A 22976-nucleotide genomic window follows, 5' to 3' on the forward strand; every position below is an offset into this window, starting at 1 on the left:
CAGTATTAGTGAGTGCTGTATAGCTATAGAGTTGGTTTCACAGTGGAGTCTTATCAGCTCACCTTGAGAGGCTCCTCCATAGCCGAGGCCTGGTACTTCTTCATCCTTTCAAACACTGAGTGGTCAGCACAGCCCCCCTCTGAGCCATACTTATGAGGGTAATCTGGGAGGAGAAGAGGAAACCATCAATATGAGCTCAACCATATTACCAGTAATATTGGTTCTCAGCTTCAGGCTAAACCTGTTTAGAATGGGAATGAAAAAGGTTGTACACAATAGCAGCCATAGTGTGGTCTCATCTACTCTATGCAAGGCCCTCTAAAACATACCAGTATAACCTCATCTACTCTATGCAAGGTCCTCTAAAACATACCTGTATAATAACCTTACTATCTCTAGCAGCAACATTCATCTGAGTGTGGAGATATCAGAGCACTATATGTCAATGTTCATTAGGACAGAAAGAAGCTGTAGTTAATAACTCTCGCTCTCGGTGTGTGTGTGTAACAAGGCCTAACACACAGACCGTCTACGCTAACTGAAAGAATAAGCCTCTGTTCACCGCTGGCTTCTCCTTCTCCAGGCTGGAGAATAACAAAGCAGTCTTCCTCCCAAATTACATGTCACTGACTCACTCACTGCTCGACTTTCCTCTACCTTCCTCTGCCAGAGGCTCTGAAAAACACCAGACTCAATAAGGAGCAACACTACTACAGTATCCAGAAAAGTCCAGTATTCAGCAATACACCTTCACAATTACTAACACAGATCAATGTCAAAGAATGGCCTGAGATACCACAGATTTGGCCACAGAGTTCAGATTTAAACCTACATCTAAGCAGTGACCGTGTCCTTGCCCTCTGCAGAAAAACAATGCCATTGCCTAGAACAACATGTGGTGCTGTGTCCCTCTGTGGACTGGCTGGCTGCTGGAGCATTCCCCATAGGACCAAATCAGTAAAAACAGACACAGAGCTGAGTACTTTACAACCCAGCTAACATGGTGATCTTCAAGAACACAGTTTGTTCACAGGCATCTGCCTAAAGCAGGTGCACAGATCCAATTTTCTCATAAAACGGAACATCATTTTGATTAACGCATCCAATTCAAATCTATTGACTCTGCTCTGATGCCACCCATTGCAGATCAGCCAGCAAAGCAAGTTGGAGAGCACCCTCCCTGTCATCACCATCCTGTTCCTAAATGAGCCAATAAACAAGCAGTCTCACCATAGTACAGAGCTCCCCTGTAGAATGAGCTCAGCGATCACTATGCAGAACACATAACTGCACAGTGAAACACTAATGAAATCGAGTAAACCATAGTGACACATAACTCTTAGCAAAGAGTCCTAATTGCCTGTGGAAATCTGAAAACTCTTATAATGGGTTTTTGTAATCTACACTCTTTACCTTCACAGCAGGCGTGAATGCTAACGAACTCCAATTACGGCTGTGTGTTTAGTCAACAGAATAACACAGGACTTTCTACTTCTTCTCTAGTTGGCTTTATCTATTCACAGCAAACTACTTCTGCCATCTCTGTCTGATGTCAGTCCCTACAGAACAAAGCCATTTGTTCCAGGACGAAGACGCAGGGTTGGGAACAGGTATGGAGGACACACTGGGAGGTAGGCAGCTACTTTGTCCTGGTTAGGCTACGTGGCCATGGAAAACTTCTGACCCTTATTATGCGGGAGACGGAGGTAGGCAGCTACTTTGTCCTGGTTAGGCTACGTGGCCATGGAAAACTTCTGACCCTTATTATGCGGGAGATGGAGGTAGGCAGCTACTTTGTCCTGGTTAGGCTACGTGGCCATGGAAAACTTCTGACCCTTATTATGCGGGAGACGGAGGTAGGCAGAGTAACATATGGATATGCTGTTTTGGGTTTGGGCAGAGTGAGGTGAACTCAGCGGCCTCAGCCGGGGCTCTCTGGGCCCGGGGAATGGTGCAGTGTCAACCAGGCCTGACAGCTCTGTTGCTGTCTAAGCGGGCAGCATAACAGAGCAAGCAGGGTGAGGAGGAAGAGGCGGTGTGTGTGTGTGTCACTAATGAGGACTCTGGGATAACAGCGCCATCTCTCCCTCCCCTGGGCAACATGCCCTCCCTACTCTGCTTCAGATACCTGAGACAGGACTTCAAAACACAGGCCAGCAAACTCAGCACTTTGAATGTTTTAACCTATACACCGCAATACAACAACCCTGAATACACAGAATAACTGAATGCATATGCCATCAATCAATCAGGCCGTTACTGTACAATGTGCTGATAATAAAACAAGGTCAGGTCAGACTGCTCTGTGATCAGTTCCTAGCAGAGACATTATTCTCTCCCCAAGTTATCCCCAGATAGTAACATGCAGTGAGATGGAGTCAATAACGCTGACTGTACGCTTCAGTAGAGGTCTCCTCTCTCCACTGCATCTTTTCCCTAATGTACACAACACACAGTCGATGCCACTGCTCTAGTCAATAGCGAAAGCCCCTCTAATCACAACAAAAACACACACCAGTAAACACAATCAATCAATCCTACAACTAGGATAATGTAATTACAGTACATGTATTCATCTCATTAAGTCTACACCAATCAGCACTCTTACATCCATCACAACCAGAGCCACCACAACATACTGGCATAGAAATGGACTCCAAATGGCTTCCCGAGTGGTGTAGCAGTCTACGCCACTGCAACGCAGTATTGAGGCATCTCTACAGCCTGGGGTTCGATCCCAGGCTGTATCACAGCCAGCCGTGACCGGGAGTCCCATAGGAAGGCACACAATTGGCCCAGTGTAATCTGTGTTACACTTGTCACGAACCGGCTCAAAGCCCGTAACAAAGGGAGACAACGTGGAGATAAGGAGTAACAAAAGATATATTTATTAACTAAAGCAACTAAGGAAAATATCCAATGGTGTGTGTAATCAGTAGTCCGTAGTGTAAGTGAGTGTTTTGCATGCATGAATGTGATAATGCAGGGTGTTGAAAGGTGCCAAAGCAAACAAACAAAAGGCCACCAAGAACCACACCACAATCTACAACAGGTGTCTGCATGGAGAGAGTCTCCTCCATGAATGTTGAAGAGGTCTATTTATCCTGGGAGACACCTGGCCCAGGTGTTTCCCATGTAGCTGACGACCCTCTCAACTCCGCCCACCGGCATCCTAATAAGAAAACAAGAACAAAGACAGAATACGGCAGACAGAGTGGGAGGGTCGTCACATTCCCCCCCATAAAACCGGGGACCAACAAGGACCCCGGAACAACATACCAGCCTCCCGCGTCCCAAATTGACACAGGCCTCTGCGTCCCAAATTGACACAGGCCTCTGCGTCCCAAATTGACACAGGCCTCTGCGTCCCAAATTGACACAGGCCTCTGCGTCCCAAATTGACACAGGCCTCTGCGTCCCAAATTGACACAGGCCTCTGCGCCCCAAATTGACACAGGCCTCTGCGCCCCAAATTGACACAGGCCTCTGCGCCCCAAATTGACACAGGCCTCTGCGCCCCAAATTGACACAGGCCTCTGCGCCCCAAATTGACACAGGCCTCTGTGCCCCAAATTGATGAGGGTTTACGTGTTCACACTTACAATTTGCCCCAGCCAACCTCCTCCCCAGACCTCAGCAACCTTCGCACAGGAAGCAACATTTAAGAGGAAAGAAAACAAGACCAGGAGGGAGCAGACAGGACAGAGAGAACATGACAATACGAAACAATGGTTAGTCACGTAAACATTAGGAACAGGGCGCACGAGAGAGCGCATCAGCAATCACGTTTTCAGTCCCCCGGATGTGCCTCACATCGAGATGGAATGATTGTAAAAATAAACACCATCGCATTATCCTCTGGTTTGGACACATCATGGACCTCAAAAAAGTGAGGGGGTTATGGTCGGTGTAGACCACAATAGGTACTACCCCCCGACCCGACATACACTTCGAAGTGTTGTAGCGCCCAAATGAGTGCTAGCGCTTCCTTTTCAATAACCGAATAGTTCAACTGATAATCGTTAAACTTTTTAGAAAAGAAACTAACAGGCTTCTCAATCCCAGACACATCTGCTTGCAGCAAAACTGCACCTGCCCCCACATGACTAGCATCCACCTGCAAGGTAAATGACAAATCCATGCGAGGAGCAGCCAGCACTGGAGTTGAGGTAAGCAACCTCTTTGAATCTTCAAAAGCGTGTTGACAACGAGTAGACCAAACGTAAACAGCCTTAGCTTTCAGCATATCTGTCAAGGGAGCGACCACAGTAGAGAAGTTATTACAAAAACTACGGTAATAACCAATCATGCCCAAGAAACGCATCAGTTCCTTTTTAGTAGTTGGTGGTGGAAAAGCATCAATAGCCACCACTTTAGCCCGAACAGGACGCACTTCACCCTGCCCAACCACTTTTCCAAGGTATGTAACGGTCGCCTGAGCAAACTCACATTTTGCCAGATTGATTGTGAGGCGACCTGCAGCCAGACGTTCAAACAAGGCTTGAATACGGGACAGATGTTCTTCCCAAGTATCTGCATAGATCACTACATCGTCCAAATAAACAGCGCACCCGGTCAGACCGGCGACAACCCTGTTCATAAGTCGCTGAAAAGTGGCAGGTGCATTGCGCAGACCGAAACTCATAACTGAATACGAGTACAGACCAAAGGGTGTAATAAAGGCAGAGATTTCACGTGCCCTACTCGTCAGTGGCACCTGCCAATAGCCTTTTAACAGGTCAAATTTGCTCACAAACTTAGCTGCACCGACTTGATCAACACAGTCCTCCATCCGAGGAAGAGGAAATGAATCTGGCTTTGTGACACTGTTTACCTTACGGTAGTCCGTACAAAACGGTTTGTTCCATCCGGTTTACTGACCAAGATACAGGGAGAAGCCCAACTGGAGAAAGAAGGCTCTGCTATCTTACTCTCCAGCATGTACTTGACCTCAGCATCCAGACAACGTAGTTTCTCTGAAGAAACTCTATAGAACCGCTGACGAATGGGGTCAGCACCTCCAATGTCAATATCATGTTCTATTAAGTTTGTACGTGTAGGTGTATCAGAAAATAAACCTGGAAATCTCTGAATCAGACCAACCATCTCTTTCCGCTCATCAACAGGTAGGTGAGTGAGAAGACTGTCTAAAATATCCAGTGTTTCTGAATTTTTCAATCTACCCTGCAATATACAATCGTCAGGACCAGGAACATCTTCCTCCTCATGCACAGATCTAGCACGACAAGAACCCAAGGAAACAACGGTATCAGCCAAAAGAACAGGTTTACCGTCCTCTGTAGAATCCCACTGTTCAGTCTCAGAGGAACGTGCATAATAGGGTTTTAACAGATTTACATGGCACAGCTGGTGTGCTTTCCTCCGTTCTGGAGTGGCAACTAGATAATTTTGCTCAGTGTACTGGCGCACCACTGTATATGGACCTTGAAACTTGGCTTGAAAAGGAGAACCAACAATTGGCAGCAGAGCAAGAACCTGGTCACCTGGACTAAAGTGACGAGGCTCAGTTCGGCGATCAAATATGCCCTTCATCCTATCCTGTGAAGATGATAACTTCTCTTTAGCCATTTCACCAGCGGCATACAGCCGTCGCCGGAAATCACACACATACGAACACAGGGACTGAGGAGGCTCGGGAGACTTCCAGTCATCCTGGAGAACAGATAAAAGTCCACGCACCCTATGTCCAAACACAAGGTCATTTGGACTGAAACCTGTGCTCTCCTGTGAAACTTCCCTAGCGGCTAACAGTAACCAAGGCAACCCCTCCTCCCAATCCTTATCCATCTCAGTACAATAAGCTCTCAACAAAGACTTAAGTGTTTGATGGAAACGTTCCAGTGCTCCTTGACTTTGCGCGTGATAGGCGCTAGACACATTGTGTTTAATATGAAGCTGTTGAAGAACCTGACCAAACAGATTAGAGGTAAAATTAGATCCTTGATCACTCTGAATGACCTTAGGGATTCCAAACAATGAGAGAAACTGAGTCAAAGCTTTTAACACCGATTTAGTCGTGATAGATCGGAGAGGATAGGCAGCAGGAAACCTAGTGGTCTGACACATCACAGTGAACAGGTAACTGCTACCCTTTTTAGAATGAGGCAGAGGACCCACACAGTCAATAATTAGATACTCAAAAGGTTGGCTGAGTACAGGAATAGGAAACAATGGTACTGGTTTAATAGCTTGATTAGGCTTACCAGTTAATTGACAGGTGTGACAAGTTTTGATAAAATCAGAAACATCCCTCTTTAATCTAGGCCAAAAGAAATGTCTTAATATGCGATTGTAGGTTTTCCTCACCCCCATATGTCCAGCAACGTCACTGTGAGAAGTTTCCAACACCAACTCACGAAGCTTAACTGGTACAACAACCTGACTAATTGCCTCCCCAGAAAAACACTATCATGAGACACCCACTTTCTCATCAGGACATCCTCTTGGAGAAAATAGCCATGGGCGACATCTCCCAACTGTTCTATAGGCACAATTTGATCACGCAACTCTTCCAACGTGGGGTCATCCCGTTGAGCATTGATTAGATCTGAGCGGGTTACAGATAACGGGATAACAGGGAAAACAGTGACATACTTTGTATTATTATCATTAGTCGGCGCAGTGACTAGTTCGCCACGGCTCATAGAACGTGTCACTGCACACGCAGAGAACACCTCTGGGAAACTCTGTACACTCTCATCAGGAATCCCAACAAATGACGGCTTAGTGGAAACCACTAGAGATGGAAACACAACTGGCCATACCCGCTCACCTGCTAAGTTATTCCCAAGGATAACGTCGATACCCTCAATAGGCAATGAAGGACGCACCCCCACAACAACTTCACCCTTCACCAGCCCACAATCCAACATCAGTTTATGCAATGGAACTGACAGAGTGTTCAAACCTATTCCCCTAATTAGAACACTATTCCCGAATCAGTCTCAGCAGAAAAGGGTAACACAGACTCCAACACAAATGATTCAGAGGCACCTGTGTCTCTCAGGATCTTCACTGGCACTAGGTCTTTACTTCCTAACATAGACACAAAACCTTCTGTAATGAAAGGTAAATAGTCTGGATCAATATGGACTTTCACATTCTCCTGGGCCTGAGGAAATGAGTCAAGAATGAACTGATGTGGAACAGGTGCAGCTAACGCAGCAGGCTTAGATTTAGCGTAAGCACCCTTTGACCTGAGAAGTGGACATTCGTTTTTCCAATGACCTGAACCTTGACAGTAGTGACACTCCTGCCCAAAGTCAGCCTTACCATGGGAGTCAGGTTCAACCCTAGTTGAATAGAACTCTGCCCGAGAATCAAAGTATCTCGGTGAGCGAAGCCCAAATCTATCCGAACACCCCCACTCTTTCCGAATACGGGGTTTTGCAAAGACACTTTTGTGAGTCAACACATACTCGTCCGCCAAAACCGCAGCTTCAGCAACATTCTTTACTTTCTGTTCATTAATATAAGTGGCAATACGATCAGGAATTGTGTCCTTAAATTGCTCTAACATAATCAGATCACACAGCCCTTGGAAAGTCACAACTGCAGAGGCAGAACACCAGCGATTAAACTGTAAAGATAACTGTCGCGCAAACTCAACATGAGTCTGGTTATCGTCCCTTTTAAAGTTCTAAATCGTTGGCGGTAAGCCTCAGGGACCAATTCATAAATCTGTAACACAGCTGTTTTAACTTTATCATAACTGGCACTGTCGTGTACACTAAGAGCTGAATATGCTTCCTGCGCTTTACCAGTCAGCACACACTGCAACATTAAAGTGCGGTCAGAATCAGGCCAACTCCTAGCGTCAGCAACCCGCTCAAACAACGAAAAGAATGTCTCGGGGTCCCTTTCATTAAACCGAGGCAATAACCGCAAGTTCCCAACAATATCAAATGTCTCTGGGGCACGACCAAAAGCGGAACTACCCCTAGGTAAATCTGGGTCACCTTCCCAAAACAAACTCTCCCCTGAGATCTTTCCTTCCCTAACCAACTCTATACGTTCTTGTTGCAACTTGATTTTAGCACGCTCCATATCTTGTTTAAATGCCAATTCCTTTTCATATTTCACACGATCATGCTCTAGCTTCTCACGATCATGCTCTAGCTTCTCACGATCATGCTCTAGCTGTAACAAAAGCAGTTCTTTCTGCTGTTCAAAAAGAAGGCTACTAGGACTAACCGATGGAATGGCCATTGTAACGTTATGGGAGACAACAAATCCTCAGCAGAGGCTGGCCCGGTGGTAACTTCAAGAATACCACTATCCATCAGATTGGCTTTCAATATCAACCTAATAGAATTCTTTAGACGTTTATCACTAATCTCAACCTTGTAGTGTTCCGCGACCTTCAACAGCTGTTCTTTAGTACCTAAATCTAACAATTCCTCTGATGGAGAGCGAATGAACTTATCTACATAAGACGCCATAATCACACAAAAAACAATTCTCGCTCTTCCCTTCTGCTGAGCACACCAGAACACAACCCGAGAATTGACAATCACCCTGAGCACCACAGAAGAGAGATGAGATATGGAGCTTCCCCAAAACCTACAATAACTCAACCCTAGTCTTCGTGCAGATTTGCGGTGGGAATTTACGCACTGTAGCCCGCTGGCAAGGAAATAGAACTCCCCAGCATGCTGGCAAATTCCACCAAGCCACGGATGTGCCCCGAGACAACTGCTCAGTCCACAGACACCACACAAAAATAACAAACATTAACCATGCCCAACATATTCCAAAAATGAAACACGTCGCTAAACCTATCAGGGGAAAAAGGCTATAGCTCCGGGTAGCAAGTTCCACTACCCTACCCAAATCTCCCACCGAGGTACACAGCAGATTACTCACTTCAGACTGACGTCCCAACAGAAAGTAGAACAAGAGTTCAGGCTAGGCAGGGCCTGGAAACTAACCATTATACTCTCTCCAACGCAGCACACAAACCAAACAACAAAGGCAACCAATACTGGGCCGATCACACTCAAACACTATTCAAACCAAACACGTACCTCCACGGTCTCCCAAACCAATAGTTCAAAGATCCCTGACGAGCCCCCACTTGTCACGAACCGGCTCAAAGCCCGTAACAAAGGGAGACAACGTGGAGATAAGGAGTAACAAAAGATATATTTATTAACTAAAGCAACTAAGGAAAATATCCAATGGTGTGTGTAATCAGTAGTCCGTAGTGTAAGTGAGTGTTTTGCATGCATGAATGTGATAATGCAGGGTGTTGAAAGGTGCCAAAGCAAACAAACAAAAGGCCACCAAGAACCACACCACAATCTACAACAGGTGTCTGCATGGAGAGAGTCTCCTCCATGAATGTTGAAGAGGTCTATTTATCCTGGGAGACACCTGGCCCAGGTGTTTCCCATGTAGCTGACGACCCTCTCAACTCCGCCCACCGGCATCCTAATAAGAAAACAAGAACAAAGACAGAATACGGCAGACAGAGTGGGAGGGTCGTCACACACTGGGCTCCAGCAACTCCTTGTGGTGGGCTGTGCGCCTGCAAGCTGACTTCAGTTGAATGTTGTTTCCTCCGACACATTTGTGTGGCTGGCTTCCAGATTAAGCGAGCGGGAGTTAAGAAGCAGTGCGGCATGGCGGGTCATGTTTGGATGACGTATGACTCGACCTTCGCCTTTCCCGAGCCCGTTGGGGAGTTGCAGCGATGAGATAAGATCATAACTACATATTGAATATCATGAAATTGTGGAGAAAAAAGGTTTGAAAAAAAATACAAATTTTATTACAAGAAGATAAGATAAAAAAAATATATATATATTAAATGGACTCCAAAGACATAACACTCAGTACACAGTCCTATTCTTCAAAGTCCTTATAGGCATCATTTAGACGTATTGTGAGTGAGACTTAGTCCTCGTGAGTGGTTAGTCCTCAAAGCCCTCAGGCTGAGTCTGGCAGTGCTGGGAGGACATAGCGCAGCAGAGCTGCTGTTATAAGCCTCCCAAATGAACCTATCGGTCACCAGCCTGCATGACGGGAGCAGAAATGCCACCGCCACAAGCCAACGGGCATGTCACTCTGTCTTCCAGCGACAGCAACGCTTTCACCTCCTTTTATCACACACCGGCACACAGGAACACACACTCTCCCCAAGGAAATTCAAGGAACATACACACTCAGCTCCCAGAAACACAGTCCTAAAGAACACGCATCGCTGTAATGAGAACACAGTGCCGACAAATACACCTCAAAACTTGAGGAAAACGCACTCAGTCCCAAAGAACACAAACTCAGGCCCAACAAAAGCACACACACACACACACACACACACACACACACACACACACACACACACACACACACACACACACACACACACACACACACACACACACACACACACACACACACACACACACACACACACACACACACACACACACACACACACACACAGCTCTGCGACATACAAGTAAACAATACACTCAGCCAGCGTTTCACACTCCCTCAACCTTCATAACCCTCCTCTCCTCAAATTTGTACAAACAGACATTTTAATTCACACTCTTCAATGGCAGAAAAGTGGTAAAGGAATTATTTTGGCACATTATTTTATTTATATTTCGCTTTTTTTATTCAAAGTCAAGATAAGTGCTGCAGGATCAGAATGGTGTTCCTTAAAGCCTGGCCGTACTTATAGCACTATTGACTGACCGCAGTTCATTTGCATTCTGCTTTGCATATCATATGATGAGTCAACACAAAGCGCCACTAGTGAGCAGTCAGGTCAACCGGTTGGAGGGGGAGAGAGTGGGCTCAGGGTCAACCTGTCCCCCGTTGTCAATTGAGGAGAATGGCTCTGTACTGGACCGACTGGATTAACCGAACAACAAAACGTTCTGCCCTGACAATGTGTTCTCTATTTCCAGACAGAAAGCTGGCATTGTCCCTGCAGTGAATGCCCTCTCATTCAGATGCTAATCAAAAGGCCTTTGCGAACAAGAAGCGAAGAAAGGCAAAGTTGTGAAAGCCGGTGGAAATGGGAGTGACAGAGTCAGTCACGCCTTTTCATTCTTCATTCCATCCCTCCACCATTTGTCCTTCCTCTCGCTCACCAACCCTGGCTTCAACAGGAAAGAGAATTCTAAAATTAGGTGCCACAGTTTCTTCAAGGAAAAAAGCCTCCGCCACAAAATGAACCTGTTTGAAGAGTATTTGAAGTGTGTCTTTGATGTCTGAAAACATCCAAGTGCAGACAGGATATCTGTGAGGAGAGACTCATTAATGGATTGATAAAGACACATTCTCAGGAACAGCAGTTTGACTAAAACAACTACTGAAACCTGAATGTTACACTGAATGGGATGCAGCGGCAGGTAGCCTAGCGGTTAGAGCTTTGGGCCAGTTACCGAAAGGTCGCTGGTTCAAATCCCCGACCCAACAAAAAATCTGACAATATGCCCATCAGCAAGGCACTTAACCCTAATTACTTCTCTAAGTCACTCTGGGTAAGAGCATCTGCTAAATGACAAACACGTAAATGGAATGAAGTTCTCAAACAGGTCTAATGGAATATTGTCTTTATCCAGTCCCCTTGTATCAATATGGATTTGATACTTCATTGTGTCATAGGAATGTAGCCAAAGTCAGATTAATAAATGACTCAACTATGTGTTAATGTACTGCTGACAGCTATGCAAATATAAACATGATGCACCACAAGGAGGCAGTGTGGAGCATGTTAACCCATAATGGGGCCTGGTGGCACAAATGAGGTAAGAGTGTCTTTATAAGAGAGCTGCCATCAGTGCTATGACCGGACTTCACACGGCAGCATGACTTGACAGAAAATCTCTGTTTGGGGCATCGGCATTCACTTCATAGATTAGTGAAGTAAAAAATATGAAATGGGGCCCTTCATGTAATGTCTCAGGCAATACGATCTGCTAAGGAAAGAAGAAGAAAAATGTGACGAGCACAAATAATAGGTAGAGCATAACTACCTCAAATCCGGTACTGTGGCAGTCACCAAGCCCTGCAGTACTACTGAGGGGTTCAGATGACAGCCTGTTATTGGATGACACTGAGAGACAGAGAAAGGGAAGAGGAATAGAAAGGCTCTGTTCACACCCTCAGATAAACAGACAGAAAGAGAGGGATGGGAGGAGGAATAGGGTGAGAGCGTTCCTGACACCTCATACATACATAGAAAATTAAAAGGGAAAGGAGAAAGAGAGAGTAGGCCTACATTGTGGAGACGAAGCGTGAGAGAAAGGTTCTCTGATTGCAGGCTCATGCTGGGCTGGGTGTGCCTGTGTGTCAACAGGCAGGCTGGCTGTGAATCAGACCCATCTGAGGAAAAGAGGGCCAAGTAACACAGGGTGGCCCTCCACGCTGATTCCTCCCTGCCTGCCTGAGGGGGCTGCTCTCTGGCCTGTACTGGGATGGGAGTGGGGTCAGTGGTCTCTGGAACTTAGCCCACACCCACACCTCAGATCAACCTGGAATTGGTGGGCTGGTTGCTAAGGAAGATCACTCACTCCCTGGCACTGGAATTGGTGTCTCATCCTGACTCCACATCAATCATCAGGGCTCAGCCTAACCCAAACCCCTGTGTGTGTGTGTGTGTGTGTGTGTGTGTGTGTGTGTGTGTGTGTGTGTGTGTGTGTGTGTGTGTGTGTGTGTGTGTGTGTGTGTGTGTGTGTGTGTGTGTGTGTGTGTGTGTGTGTGTGTGTGTGTGTGTGTGTGTGTGTGTGTGTGTGTGTGTGTGTGTCTTGCCGCAGTGTCCCAGTGCAACCTTCCTCAGCTCCCCTTCCTCTGGCTCAGACTCATTCCACAGTTCATCTGACATGACCTTAACTTGACCTTATTCCTGGCTAAATGCCCAATGTAAACTCCCCTTGGATAGACCTCTCCTCTGACAGCTCTGCATTGTACTTGAACCGTAGACCTCCACTCTGCTCAGTATGCACTCCACAGCCTTGAAGACCTTACCTCCAAGCCTAGAGAAACCTGTCCTGTCCCACCCCCCCATCCTTCAGCCCATTTAGGCACACATTCATCCATCCATCATCGTCCATATCGCTGCTCTCAAGAAATACCTACAGCAGAGAATCGCCTTTCAGTGTCACTACCTAAAGTCCCTGTCCTGTCACAGTGTGACGCCTACTGTTCTCTATGATAGGGTGGGATGTGTATGTAGCAGTGGTGGAAAGAGAAAAGCTGGGACAGACGAGCCAGCATGGATTAGTCATTGCTGTCAGTGGCTGAACACAACTGTAATTAAAAAGAGCACAGCCATGGTACTGCTATTTAGAGTTGCTACAGCCAATTCAATCCATTTCATGCTCATGACGGAAAAAAATGCTTTTCAAAGCGAATAACACTGACAATACTGTGGTGTTAACAAGCCATCCACTGTGTATCCAATAATAACCATCTTTGCCTGCACAAAATGTGTGTTTTTGGAACAAAATTGTATTCCAACTGCTGAATAGGATAATGAACCTCTAATTTCTAAAGCTAGATCTCTAAAAAATTATCAACACTTATACGCACACCCAGAGTCATACTGTATATGGGCAATATTGTTTGAATCAATATAGCAAAAGCATTAAAGAACATGTCCTTTAAGTCTATAAAATATGGCTGTCATTAATGTAATAGGTAGAACTCATTTTAGTGCTGTGATGTTGGCACCATTACTTCAGCAGACCTGCAGGGTGACTGGTAGAGGAGAGCAGTGAATCAAGTATACTCACTGATGTCCCCTTCGTGGTAGATGACTGAGTGGTAGGGCACATCCTTGTCTCTGAGGTACCTCTCCGAGGGCTCCACGTAGTACATGCCCTGGTGGGTCTGGATGAAGCCTTCAAACCTGCCGTCCACCACCGAGCCGTGGGTCAAAGTGCCCTTCTCACCTGGAGGAGAAAGACAAGGTCAGGAAGGGTGGTCAACTCAACTCTAGTCAGTTGGGGGTAGGAAGAAAGTCAATGCTCAACGTGTGAGAGAAACACTCAAAACATACAGACCAATACAAGCTGACAAACAGAACATCATGCGGACACACACACACACACACACACACACACACACACACACACACACACACACACACACACACACACACACACACACACACACACACACACACACACACACACACACACACACACACACACACACACACACACACACACACACACACAGCTCTAGACATTGAGCAGATGGTAGACCGTGAGCTGTTCCTGGGGGGAATACTGTCTTGGACAGAGTCAGGGTGGAACGAAACATATCCCGGTCTGTCTGGATCATAAAGACTCATCCCTGCTCCCCTCATCTGACCTTGAAATCAGACAAATAATGACTTTAGTCAGAGCTTGGACTCTGGTTAGTGTCACGGGAAACCAAAGAATAGTTTCTTACGCAAAAGGCACAACTAAAGCTTGAAGAATCAAGGAACCAGTGAGAAAGAAGGATAAAGGGAGTAAGAGGGAATAAAACAAACCGCTGTCAGGGCATAGCAGAGTCTATTAAACATCATCTGCCTTTGAACCAGACAGAGAAAGTCTGGCCGACGAAAAGGAATGGTTTTTAATTCAGTGTTTGTCAAGAGCAAGCGCCTTGAAAAACCTTTTCCATCAGCAGCTATGCAGGTTGGAAGAAAAACTCCCACTCCCAATTAAACCTGTGTTATAAAAAATGCAGACTCTGGAGGGCTATAATTGAAAAGGACAGATGACTGGCAACTCAATGGGAGAAGATAACTAAATCAGGGAGAGAATAAGACTTGTTTTCCTCAGGATAGGGAACCCAACTTCATTTTATCTGCTGCTCTCCTCAGTTCTGTATTGGTTGCGAAAATGTTGGAGCGTTTGTCTCATAGCTATCCTGAGGGACCATTGCAGTTTAGCGTAGACAGAGAAACACAGCCAACCAGCCTCTCTCCCAAGTTAGGTTTCTGTTTCCAGAAGAAAGAGGCCCAGTAGACCCGCTGGGGGCCGTCTGCTCTGCTCTCCTGCTGGAGATAACAAGAGCAGCAGAACACACAGCTGTCCCATGGAGCATCCAGCTCTTTCTCCCTAAATATCTGTCTGTGCTCCAAGGGCCCAGAGTCCTCTCTGGTTTTCCAGGCCCTAGCCATGCAGTTTGTCAGAAAACGCTGGGACACTAACTGGTATTTGTAGCCGTTTTGATACTGAAAGTGAGAAAAACAGAAAGTGCTTTCCATTAATGCTACTGCTGTACATTAGGCACATATTAGATTAGAGTAATAGAAAACCACAGTCAATAACCGAGGTGCTTGCTCAAAATAATAATGTACTGTAAACTAGATTACCTCCATCTAAACAAAATCAGCAGGATACTAGGGAAAGGAATGTTGAGCTATGCTGAGACCATTCGTTGACAGTAATAACTGTCATTTTAGATGACTTCATGTGTCATTTCGGCTGTCCCATTTTCTTTCTTCAATAATACTTTCCCCACGGACAGCTTGGAGATCAGAGCGAGGACCAATTTAATCTGTTGTTTTATACTGGGCAGCTCTTGGTAACATTAAAGAGGGCCCTATGGTTTTGATATAATTTCAGGGACAGATTCCCCCTTCTGATCTCCAGAAGGCACCACGCATTTTCCCAGAGAGGAAGCCCTTTATCTGGGCATGAAAGGCCAGTGCAGAGGGGTTAGACCCATCCTGTGCACACATATGGATCAAGTCTGATTATTGTGCCAAGGAGTGCTCAGAACTCAGACACGGATACCCTCACAGCCTCAGCAAAGGGAGCACTAAAAATTCCTAGTTTAAGTCAGGAGAATACGGCGCTTCCCAAGGGCAACTGACAAGACTTTTGTATCAGAGAAGGAGAGAAAATAACACGCAACACTAATGAGAGCTGGGTTAATGTGGCCGTAGAGACAGTGGAAATTGAATATTCTTTACCCTTGTACCTAATCAGAAACCCTACTGCAGTCCAGAAACAAGCAGCTTCACTCCAATTATGGGAATTCCAGTAGACTGGGACCAAGGTAACCACCTAATTTAGTTAATGAAAATGCCTGGTCCCCAAAGTGCTAAGTGGGCTAATGTAAAGTAAGGAGAGTGGAGTCTGCTGGTCTTTATGAGGGACAAATGAGAAAATTAATGTATAGGCCTATCTGATCACACATAATAGAGAGGTCTGGTCTCTGGCTCTCTATTAGCTTACAGTACTTCACTAGCAGATGGGCTCTTCTCCCATCCCAGTACAGACAGCTATTAGCTACAGGTGGAGGAGAAAGGGACTCAAGGGAGAATGGAACTTGGGATATGACCTATTTACCTCCAGTTCATGGTTCTTCGATTATCAGGCAGAGGCCAACTGATGAGCAACTGCATTTAACACAACACACAATGCCGGAGATGTACAGTGCCTTCAGAAAGTATTCACCCCCTGGACCTTTTCCTCATTTGGTTGAGTTACAGCCCAAATTTAAATTTGATTACATTTATATTTTTGGGTCACTGGCCTACACACAATACCCCATAATGTAAAAGTGGAATAAAGTTTTTTTTAAAGGTTTGTTTATTAATTAAAAATGAAACCCTGAAATGTCAATAAGTATTCAACCTCTGTCATGGCAAGCCTAAATAAGTTCAGGAGTAAACAGTTGCTTAACAAGTCACATAATAAGTTGCATGAACCAACTGTGTGCAATAACAGTGTTAAACATGATTTTTGAACAACTACTTTATCTCTGTACCACACACATACAACTATCTGCAAGGTCCCTCAATCAAGCAGTGAATTTCAAACCCAGATTCAACCACAAAGACCAGGGAGGTTTTCCAATGCCTCACAAAGGGCACCTAATAGTAGATTGGGGGAAAAAAGCAGACATTGAATATCGCTTGGATTGTGTATCAATTAGGGATGCACGATATATCGGTGAAGATATCGGAATCGGACGATATTAGCTAAAAATGGCAACATCGACACCGGCCCGATGTCTAGTTTAATGCCGATGTGCAAAACAGATGTCAAAGCTGACGTGCATACCTACATAACGTAGGTACATGATGTAATGACACCACAAAAAATGTAGGAGCTACACGTGCAACACAGCATTCCTAACCGAGCCCACAATGTGTGCTGTGTGGATAGAGCAGTGTCTTCTGCTGTTTCAGTTAGTTATTGTTCTATTTCACTGTAGAGCCACAAGTCCAGCTCAACATGCCTTAAATAGCTCTTTTATCACACACCCCACACATGGGCAGACCTCACATGGCTTAGCTGGTGTCTCCAGAGATGCAAGCTCTCATTGTCTCTCAATGCCTAGGTTTCCCCCACTGTACTCACATCCTACCATACTCTTGTCTGTACATTAAGCCCTGAATCTATTCTACCACGCCCAGAAATCTGCCCTTTTCATTCTCTGTTCCCAAAGTACTAGACGACCAGTTCTTATAGCCTTTAGCCGTACCCTTATTCTACTCCTCCTCTGTTCCTCTGGTGATGTAGATGTTAACCCAGGCCCTGTAGCCCCCAGCATCACACATATTCCCCAGGTGCTCTCATTTGTTGACTTCTGTAACCGTAAAAGCCTTGCTTTCATGCATGTTAACATCAGAAGCCTCCTCCCTAAATGTGTTTTACTCACTCCTTTGCACACTCCGCCAAGATACAACTGCCAAACGGGGCAAAGTTACAACCTACTGCAGAGATAGCCTGCAGAGTTCTGTCATACTATCCAGGTCTGTGCCCAAACAGTTTCAGCTTCTACTTTTAAAAATCCACCTTTCCAGAAATAAGTCTCTCACTGTTGCCACTTGTTATAGTTATATTTTTCTATTGTGTTATTGACTGTACGTTTGTTTATGTGTAACTCTGTTGTTGTTTGTGTCACACTGCTTTGCTTTATCTTGGCCAGGTCGCAGTTGTAAATGAGAATTTGTTCTCAACTGGCCAAAAAATAAAAAACAAGTCAAGCAGTCATTTGAAAGAGTAAGAACATTTCAGCAAGACAACTCAAAACGAAATCCATTAAAGCCAAGATAATATATCGGTGAACATATCGGAATTGGACGATATTAGCTAATAATTGTTATGCAGGTGAATGAGGACCCAAAAGCGACTTGGCGAAAACAGAGTCTTTAATCCAGTTAAAGGAAATAGCAATACTCCTAGACAAATTGGAGCGGTAAATAAAGCATAAAAACAATTTCACTCGTAATCACGAGAACTGACTGGAGACTCGATAATAAACTGCAGGTTGCCTCGGGAAGGCACTTGACCGTAGCAGACTCAGACACCTGCTCACCACGCAGCATCTGAGGGAAACACGACACGACAGGGCGATACAAAGACACAGCACGGTGAACAATATACAAGGATCCGACAGGACAGAAACGGAAAACAAGGGCTGTCGTAAGAGGAAGGTTGCGAGTGGAAAGCCACACTCTCTGGCCGCAACAATACCTTGGACTCTTAATCCTACGTTTATTGGCGGCTCTCACAGTCTGTGCCCTGTAACGGCAAAGTGCAGACCTCACCCTCCTCCAGGTGCGCTCACAACGTTGGACAAACGCTTGAGCGGAGGGAACGCTGGACTCGGCAAGCTGGGATGAGAACAGAGGAGGCTGGTAACCCAGACTACTCTGAAACGGAGATAACCCGGTAGCAGACGAAGGAAGCGAGTTGTGAGCGTATTCTGCCCAGGGGAGCTGTTCTGCCCAAGACGCAGGGTTTCTGAAAGAAAGGCTGCGTAGTATGCGACCAATCGTCTGATTGGCCCTCTCTGCTTGACCGTTAGACTGGGGATGAAACCCGGAAGAGAGACTGAAGGACGCACCAATCAAACGACAGAACTCCCTCCAAAACTGTGACGTGAATTGCGGACCTCTGTCTGAAACGGCGTCTAACGGGAGGCCATGAATTCTGAACACATTCTCGATGATGATTTGTGCCGTCTCCTTAGCGGAAGGAAGTTTAGCGAGAGGAATGAAATGTGCCGCCTTAGAGAACCTATCGACAACCGTAAGAATCACAGTCTTCCCCGCAGACAAAGGCAGACCGGTAATGAAGTCTAGGGCGATGTGAGACCATGGTCGAGAAGGAATGGGGAGCGGTCTGAGACGACCGGCAGGAGGAGAGTTACCTGACTTAGTCTGTGCGCAGTCCGAACAAGCAGCAACGAAACGGCGCGTGTCACGCTCCTGAGTCGGCCACCAAAAGCGCTGGCGAATAGAAGCAAGAGTGCCTCGAACACCGGGATGACCAGCTAACTTGGCAGAGTGAGCCCACTGAAGAACAGCCAGACGCGTGGAAACAGGAACGAAAAGAAGGTTACTAGGACAAGCGCGCGGCGACGCAGTGTGCGTGAGTGCTTGCTTAACCTGTCTTTCAATTCCCCAGACTGTCAACCCGACAACACGCCCATAAGGAAGAATCCCCTCGGGATCAGTAGAAGCCACAGAAGAACTAAAAAGACGGGATAAGGCATCAGGCTTGGTGTTCTTGCTACCCGGACGGTAAGAAATCACAAACTCGAAACGAGCGAAAATAACGCCCAACGAGCTTGACGAGCATTAAGTCGTTTGGCAGAACGGATGTACTCAAGGTTCTTATGGTCTGTCCAAACGACAAAAGGAACGGTCGCCCCCTCCAACCACTGTCGCCATTCGCCTAGGGCTAAGCGGATAGCGAGCAGTTCGCGGTTACCCACATCATAGTTGCGTTCAGATGGCGACAGGCGATGAGAAAAATAAGCGCAAGGATGAACCTTATCGTCAGACTGGAAGCGCTGGGATAGAATGGCTCCCACGCCTACCTCTGAAGCGTCAACCTCGACAATGAATTGTCTAGTGACGTCAGGAGTAACGAGGATAGGAGCGGACGTAAAACGTTCTTTTAGAAGATCAAAAGCTCCCTGGGCGGAACCGGACCACTTAAAACACGTCTTGACAGAAGTAAGAGCTGTGAGAGGGGCAGCAACTTGACCGAAATTACGAATGAAACGGCGATAGAAATTAGCGAAACCTAGAAAGCGCTGCAACTCGACACGTGACCTTGGAACGGGCCACTCACTGACAGCTTGGACCTTAGCGGAATCCATCTGAATGCCTTCAGCGGAAATAACGGAACCGAGAAAAGTAACGGTGGAGACATGAAAAGAGCACTTCTCAGCCTTCACGTAGAGACAATTCTCTAAAAGGCGCTGGAGAACACGTCGAACGTGCTGAACATGAATCTCGAGTGACGGTGAAAAAATCAGGATATCGTCAAGGTAGACAAAAACAAAGATGTTCAGCATGTCTCTCAGAACATCATTAACTAATGCCTGAAAAACAGCTGGCGCATTGGCGAGACCAAACGGCAGAACCCGGTACTCAAAATGCCCTAACGGAGTGTTAAACACCGTTTTCCACTCGTCCCCCTCTCTGATACGCACGAGATGGTAAGCGTTACGAAGGTCCAACTTAGTAAAGCACCTGGCTCCCTGCAGAATCTCGAAGGCTGATGACATAAGGGGAAGCGGATAACGATTCTTAACTGTTATGTCATTCAGCCCTCGATAATCCACGCAGGGGCGCAGAGTACCGTCCTTTTTCTTAACAAAAAAAAACCCCGCCCCGGCCGGAGAGGAAGAAGGCACTATGGTACCGGCGTCAAGAGACACAGACAAATAATCCTCGAGAGCCTTACGTTCGGGAGCCGACAGAGAGTATAGTCTACCCCGAGGAGGAGTGGTCCCCGGAAGGAGATCAATACTACAATCATACGACCGGTGAGGAAGAAGGGAGTTGGCTCGGGACCGACTGAAGACCGTGCGCAGATCATGATATTCCTCCGGCACTCCTGTCAAATCGCCAGGTTCCTCCTGAGAAGTGGGGACAGAAGAAATGGGAGGGATGGCAGACATTAAACACTTCACATGACAAGAAACGTTCCAGGATAGGATAGAATTACTAGACCAATTAATAGAAGGATTATGACATACTAGCCAGGGATGACCCAAAACAACAGGTGTAAAAGGTGAACGAAAAATCAAAAAAGAAATAGTCTCACTGTGGTTACCAGATACTGTGAGGGTTAAAGGTAGTGTCTCAAATCTGATACTGGGAAGATGACTACCATCTAAGGCGAACATGGGCGTAGGCTTGTCTAACTGTCTGAAAGGAATGTCATGTTTCCGAGCCCATGCTTCGTCCATGAAACAACCCTCAGCCCCAGAGTCTATCAAGGCACTGCATGTAGCACCCGAACCGGTCCAGCGTAGATGGACCGACATAGTAGTACAGGATCTAGATGGAGAGACCTGAGTAGTAGCGCTCACCAGTAGCCCTCCGCTTACTGATGAGCTCTGGCTTTTACTGGACATGAATTGACAAAATGTCCATCAAATCCGCAATAGAGGCACAGGCGGTTGGTGATCCATCGTTCCCTCTCCTTAGTCGAGATGCGAATAGCTCCCAGCTGCATGGGCTCAGTCTCTGAGCCAGAGGAGGGAGATGGTTGCGATGCGGAGCAGGGAAACACCGTTGCCGCGAGCTCTCTTCCACGAGCTTGGTGACGAAGATCTACCCGTCGTTCTATGCGGATGGCGAGAGCAATCAAAGAGTCCACACTGGAAGGAACCTCCCGGGAGAGAATCTCATCTTTGACCACTGCGTGGAGTCCCTCCAGAAAACGAGCGAGCAGCGCCGGCTCGTTCCAGTCACTAGAGGCAGCAAGAGTGCGAAACTCTATAGAGTAATCCGTTATGGATCGATCACCTTGGCATAGGGAAGCCAGGGCCCTAGAAGCCTCCCTACCAAAAACTGAACGGTCAAAAACCCGAATCATCTCCTCTTTAAAGTTCTGGTAATTGTTTGAACAATCAGCCCTTGCCTCCCAGATAGCTGTGCCCCACTCTCGAGCCCGGCCAGTAAGGAGTGAAATGACGTAAGCAACCCGAGCTCTCTCTCTAGAGTATGTGTTGGGTTGGAGAGAGAACACAATATCACACTGGGTGAGAAAGGAGCGGCACTCCTTGGGCTGCCCGGAGTAGCAAGGTGGGTTATTAACCCTAGGTTCCGGAGGCTCGGCAGACCAGGAAGTAACAGGTGGCACGAGACGAAGACTCTGGAACTGTCCAGAGAGATCGGAAACCTGAGCGGCCAGGTTCTCCATGGCATGACGAGCAGCAGACAATTCCTGCTCGTGTCTGCCGAGCATGGCTCCTTGGATCTCGACGGCAGTGTTACGAGCGTCTGTAGTCGCTGGGTCCATTCTTTGGTCGGATCCTTCTGTTATGCAGGTGAATGAGGACCCAAAAGCGACTTGGCGAAAACAGAGTCTTTAATCCAGTTAAAGGAAATAGCAATACTCCTAGACAAATCGGAGCGGTAAATAAAGCATAAAAACAATTTCACTCGTAATCACGAGAACTGACTGGAGACTCGATAATAAACTGCAGGTTGCCTCGGGAAGGCACTTGACCGTAGCAGACTCAGACACCTGCTCACCACGCAGCATCTGAGGGAAACACGACACGACAGGGCGATACAAAGACACAGCACGGTGAACAATATACAAGGATCCGACAGGACAGAAACGGAAAACAAGGGGAGAAATAGGGACTCTAATCAGGGGAAAAGATAGGGAACAGGTGTGGGAAGACTAAATGATTGATTAGGGGAATAGGAACAGCTGGGAGCAGGAACGGAACGATAGAGAGAAGAGAGAGAGGAAGGGAGAGAGAAAAAGGGGAACGAACCTAAAAAGACCAGCAGGGGGAAAACGAACAGAAGGAAAAGCAAAATGACAAGACAATATAAGACAAAACATGACAATAATGCCAACATTGGTATAGGCCGATGTCTAGTTTAATGTTAAAAACCGATGTTAAAGCAACTGTGCATACCTATATAAACGTTGGTACATGACGTAATAACGGCACGTAAAACACAGCATTCCTAACCTAGCCCACACAATGTCTGCTGTGTG

At 46.4% G+C, this 22976-nt stretch overlaps 1 protein-coding gene across 1 annotated transcript in view; it reads right to left on the reverse strand.

Moving 5' to 3' along the window:
- Positions 1-22976, reverse strand: part of LOC124033743 (disintegrin and metalloproteinase domain-containing protein 10-like) — a 129385-nt gene that overhangs the window by 28467 nt on the left and 77942 nt on the right. Inside the window, exons 4-5 of the mRNA XM_046345961.1 lie at positions 13773-13931; positions 63-163 (exon numbers count right to left, since the gene is read on the reverse strand). Of these exons, the coding sequence (XP_046201917.1) occupies positions 63-163; positions 13773-13931 (260 nt within the window). The remainder of the gene's footprint in view (positions 1-62; positions 164-13772; positions 13932-22976) is intronic.

This window comes from Oncorhynchus gorbuscha, linkage group LG04 (genome assembly GCF_021184085.1).
Source record: "Oncorhynchus gorbuscha isolate QuinsamMale2020 ecotype Even-year linkage group LG04, OgorEven_v1.0, whole genome shotgun sequence".
NCBI lineage: Eukaryota > Metazoa > Chordata > Actinopteri > Salmoniformes > Salmonidae > Oncorhynchus > Oncorhynchus gorbuscha.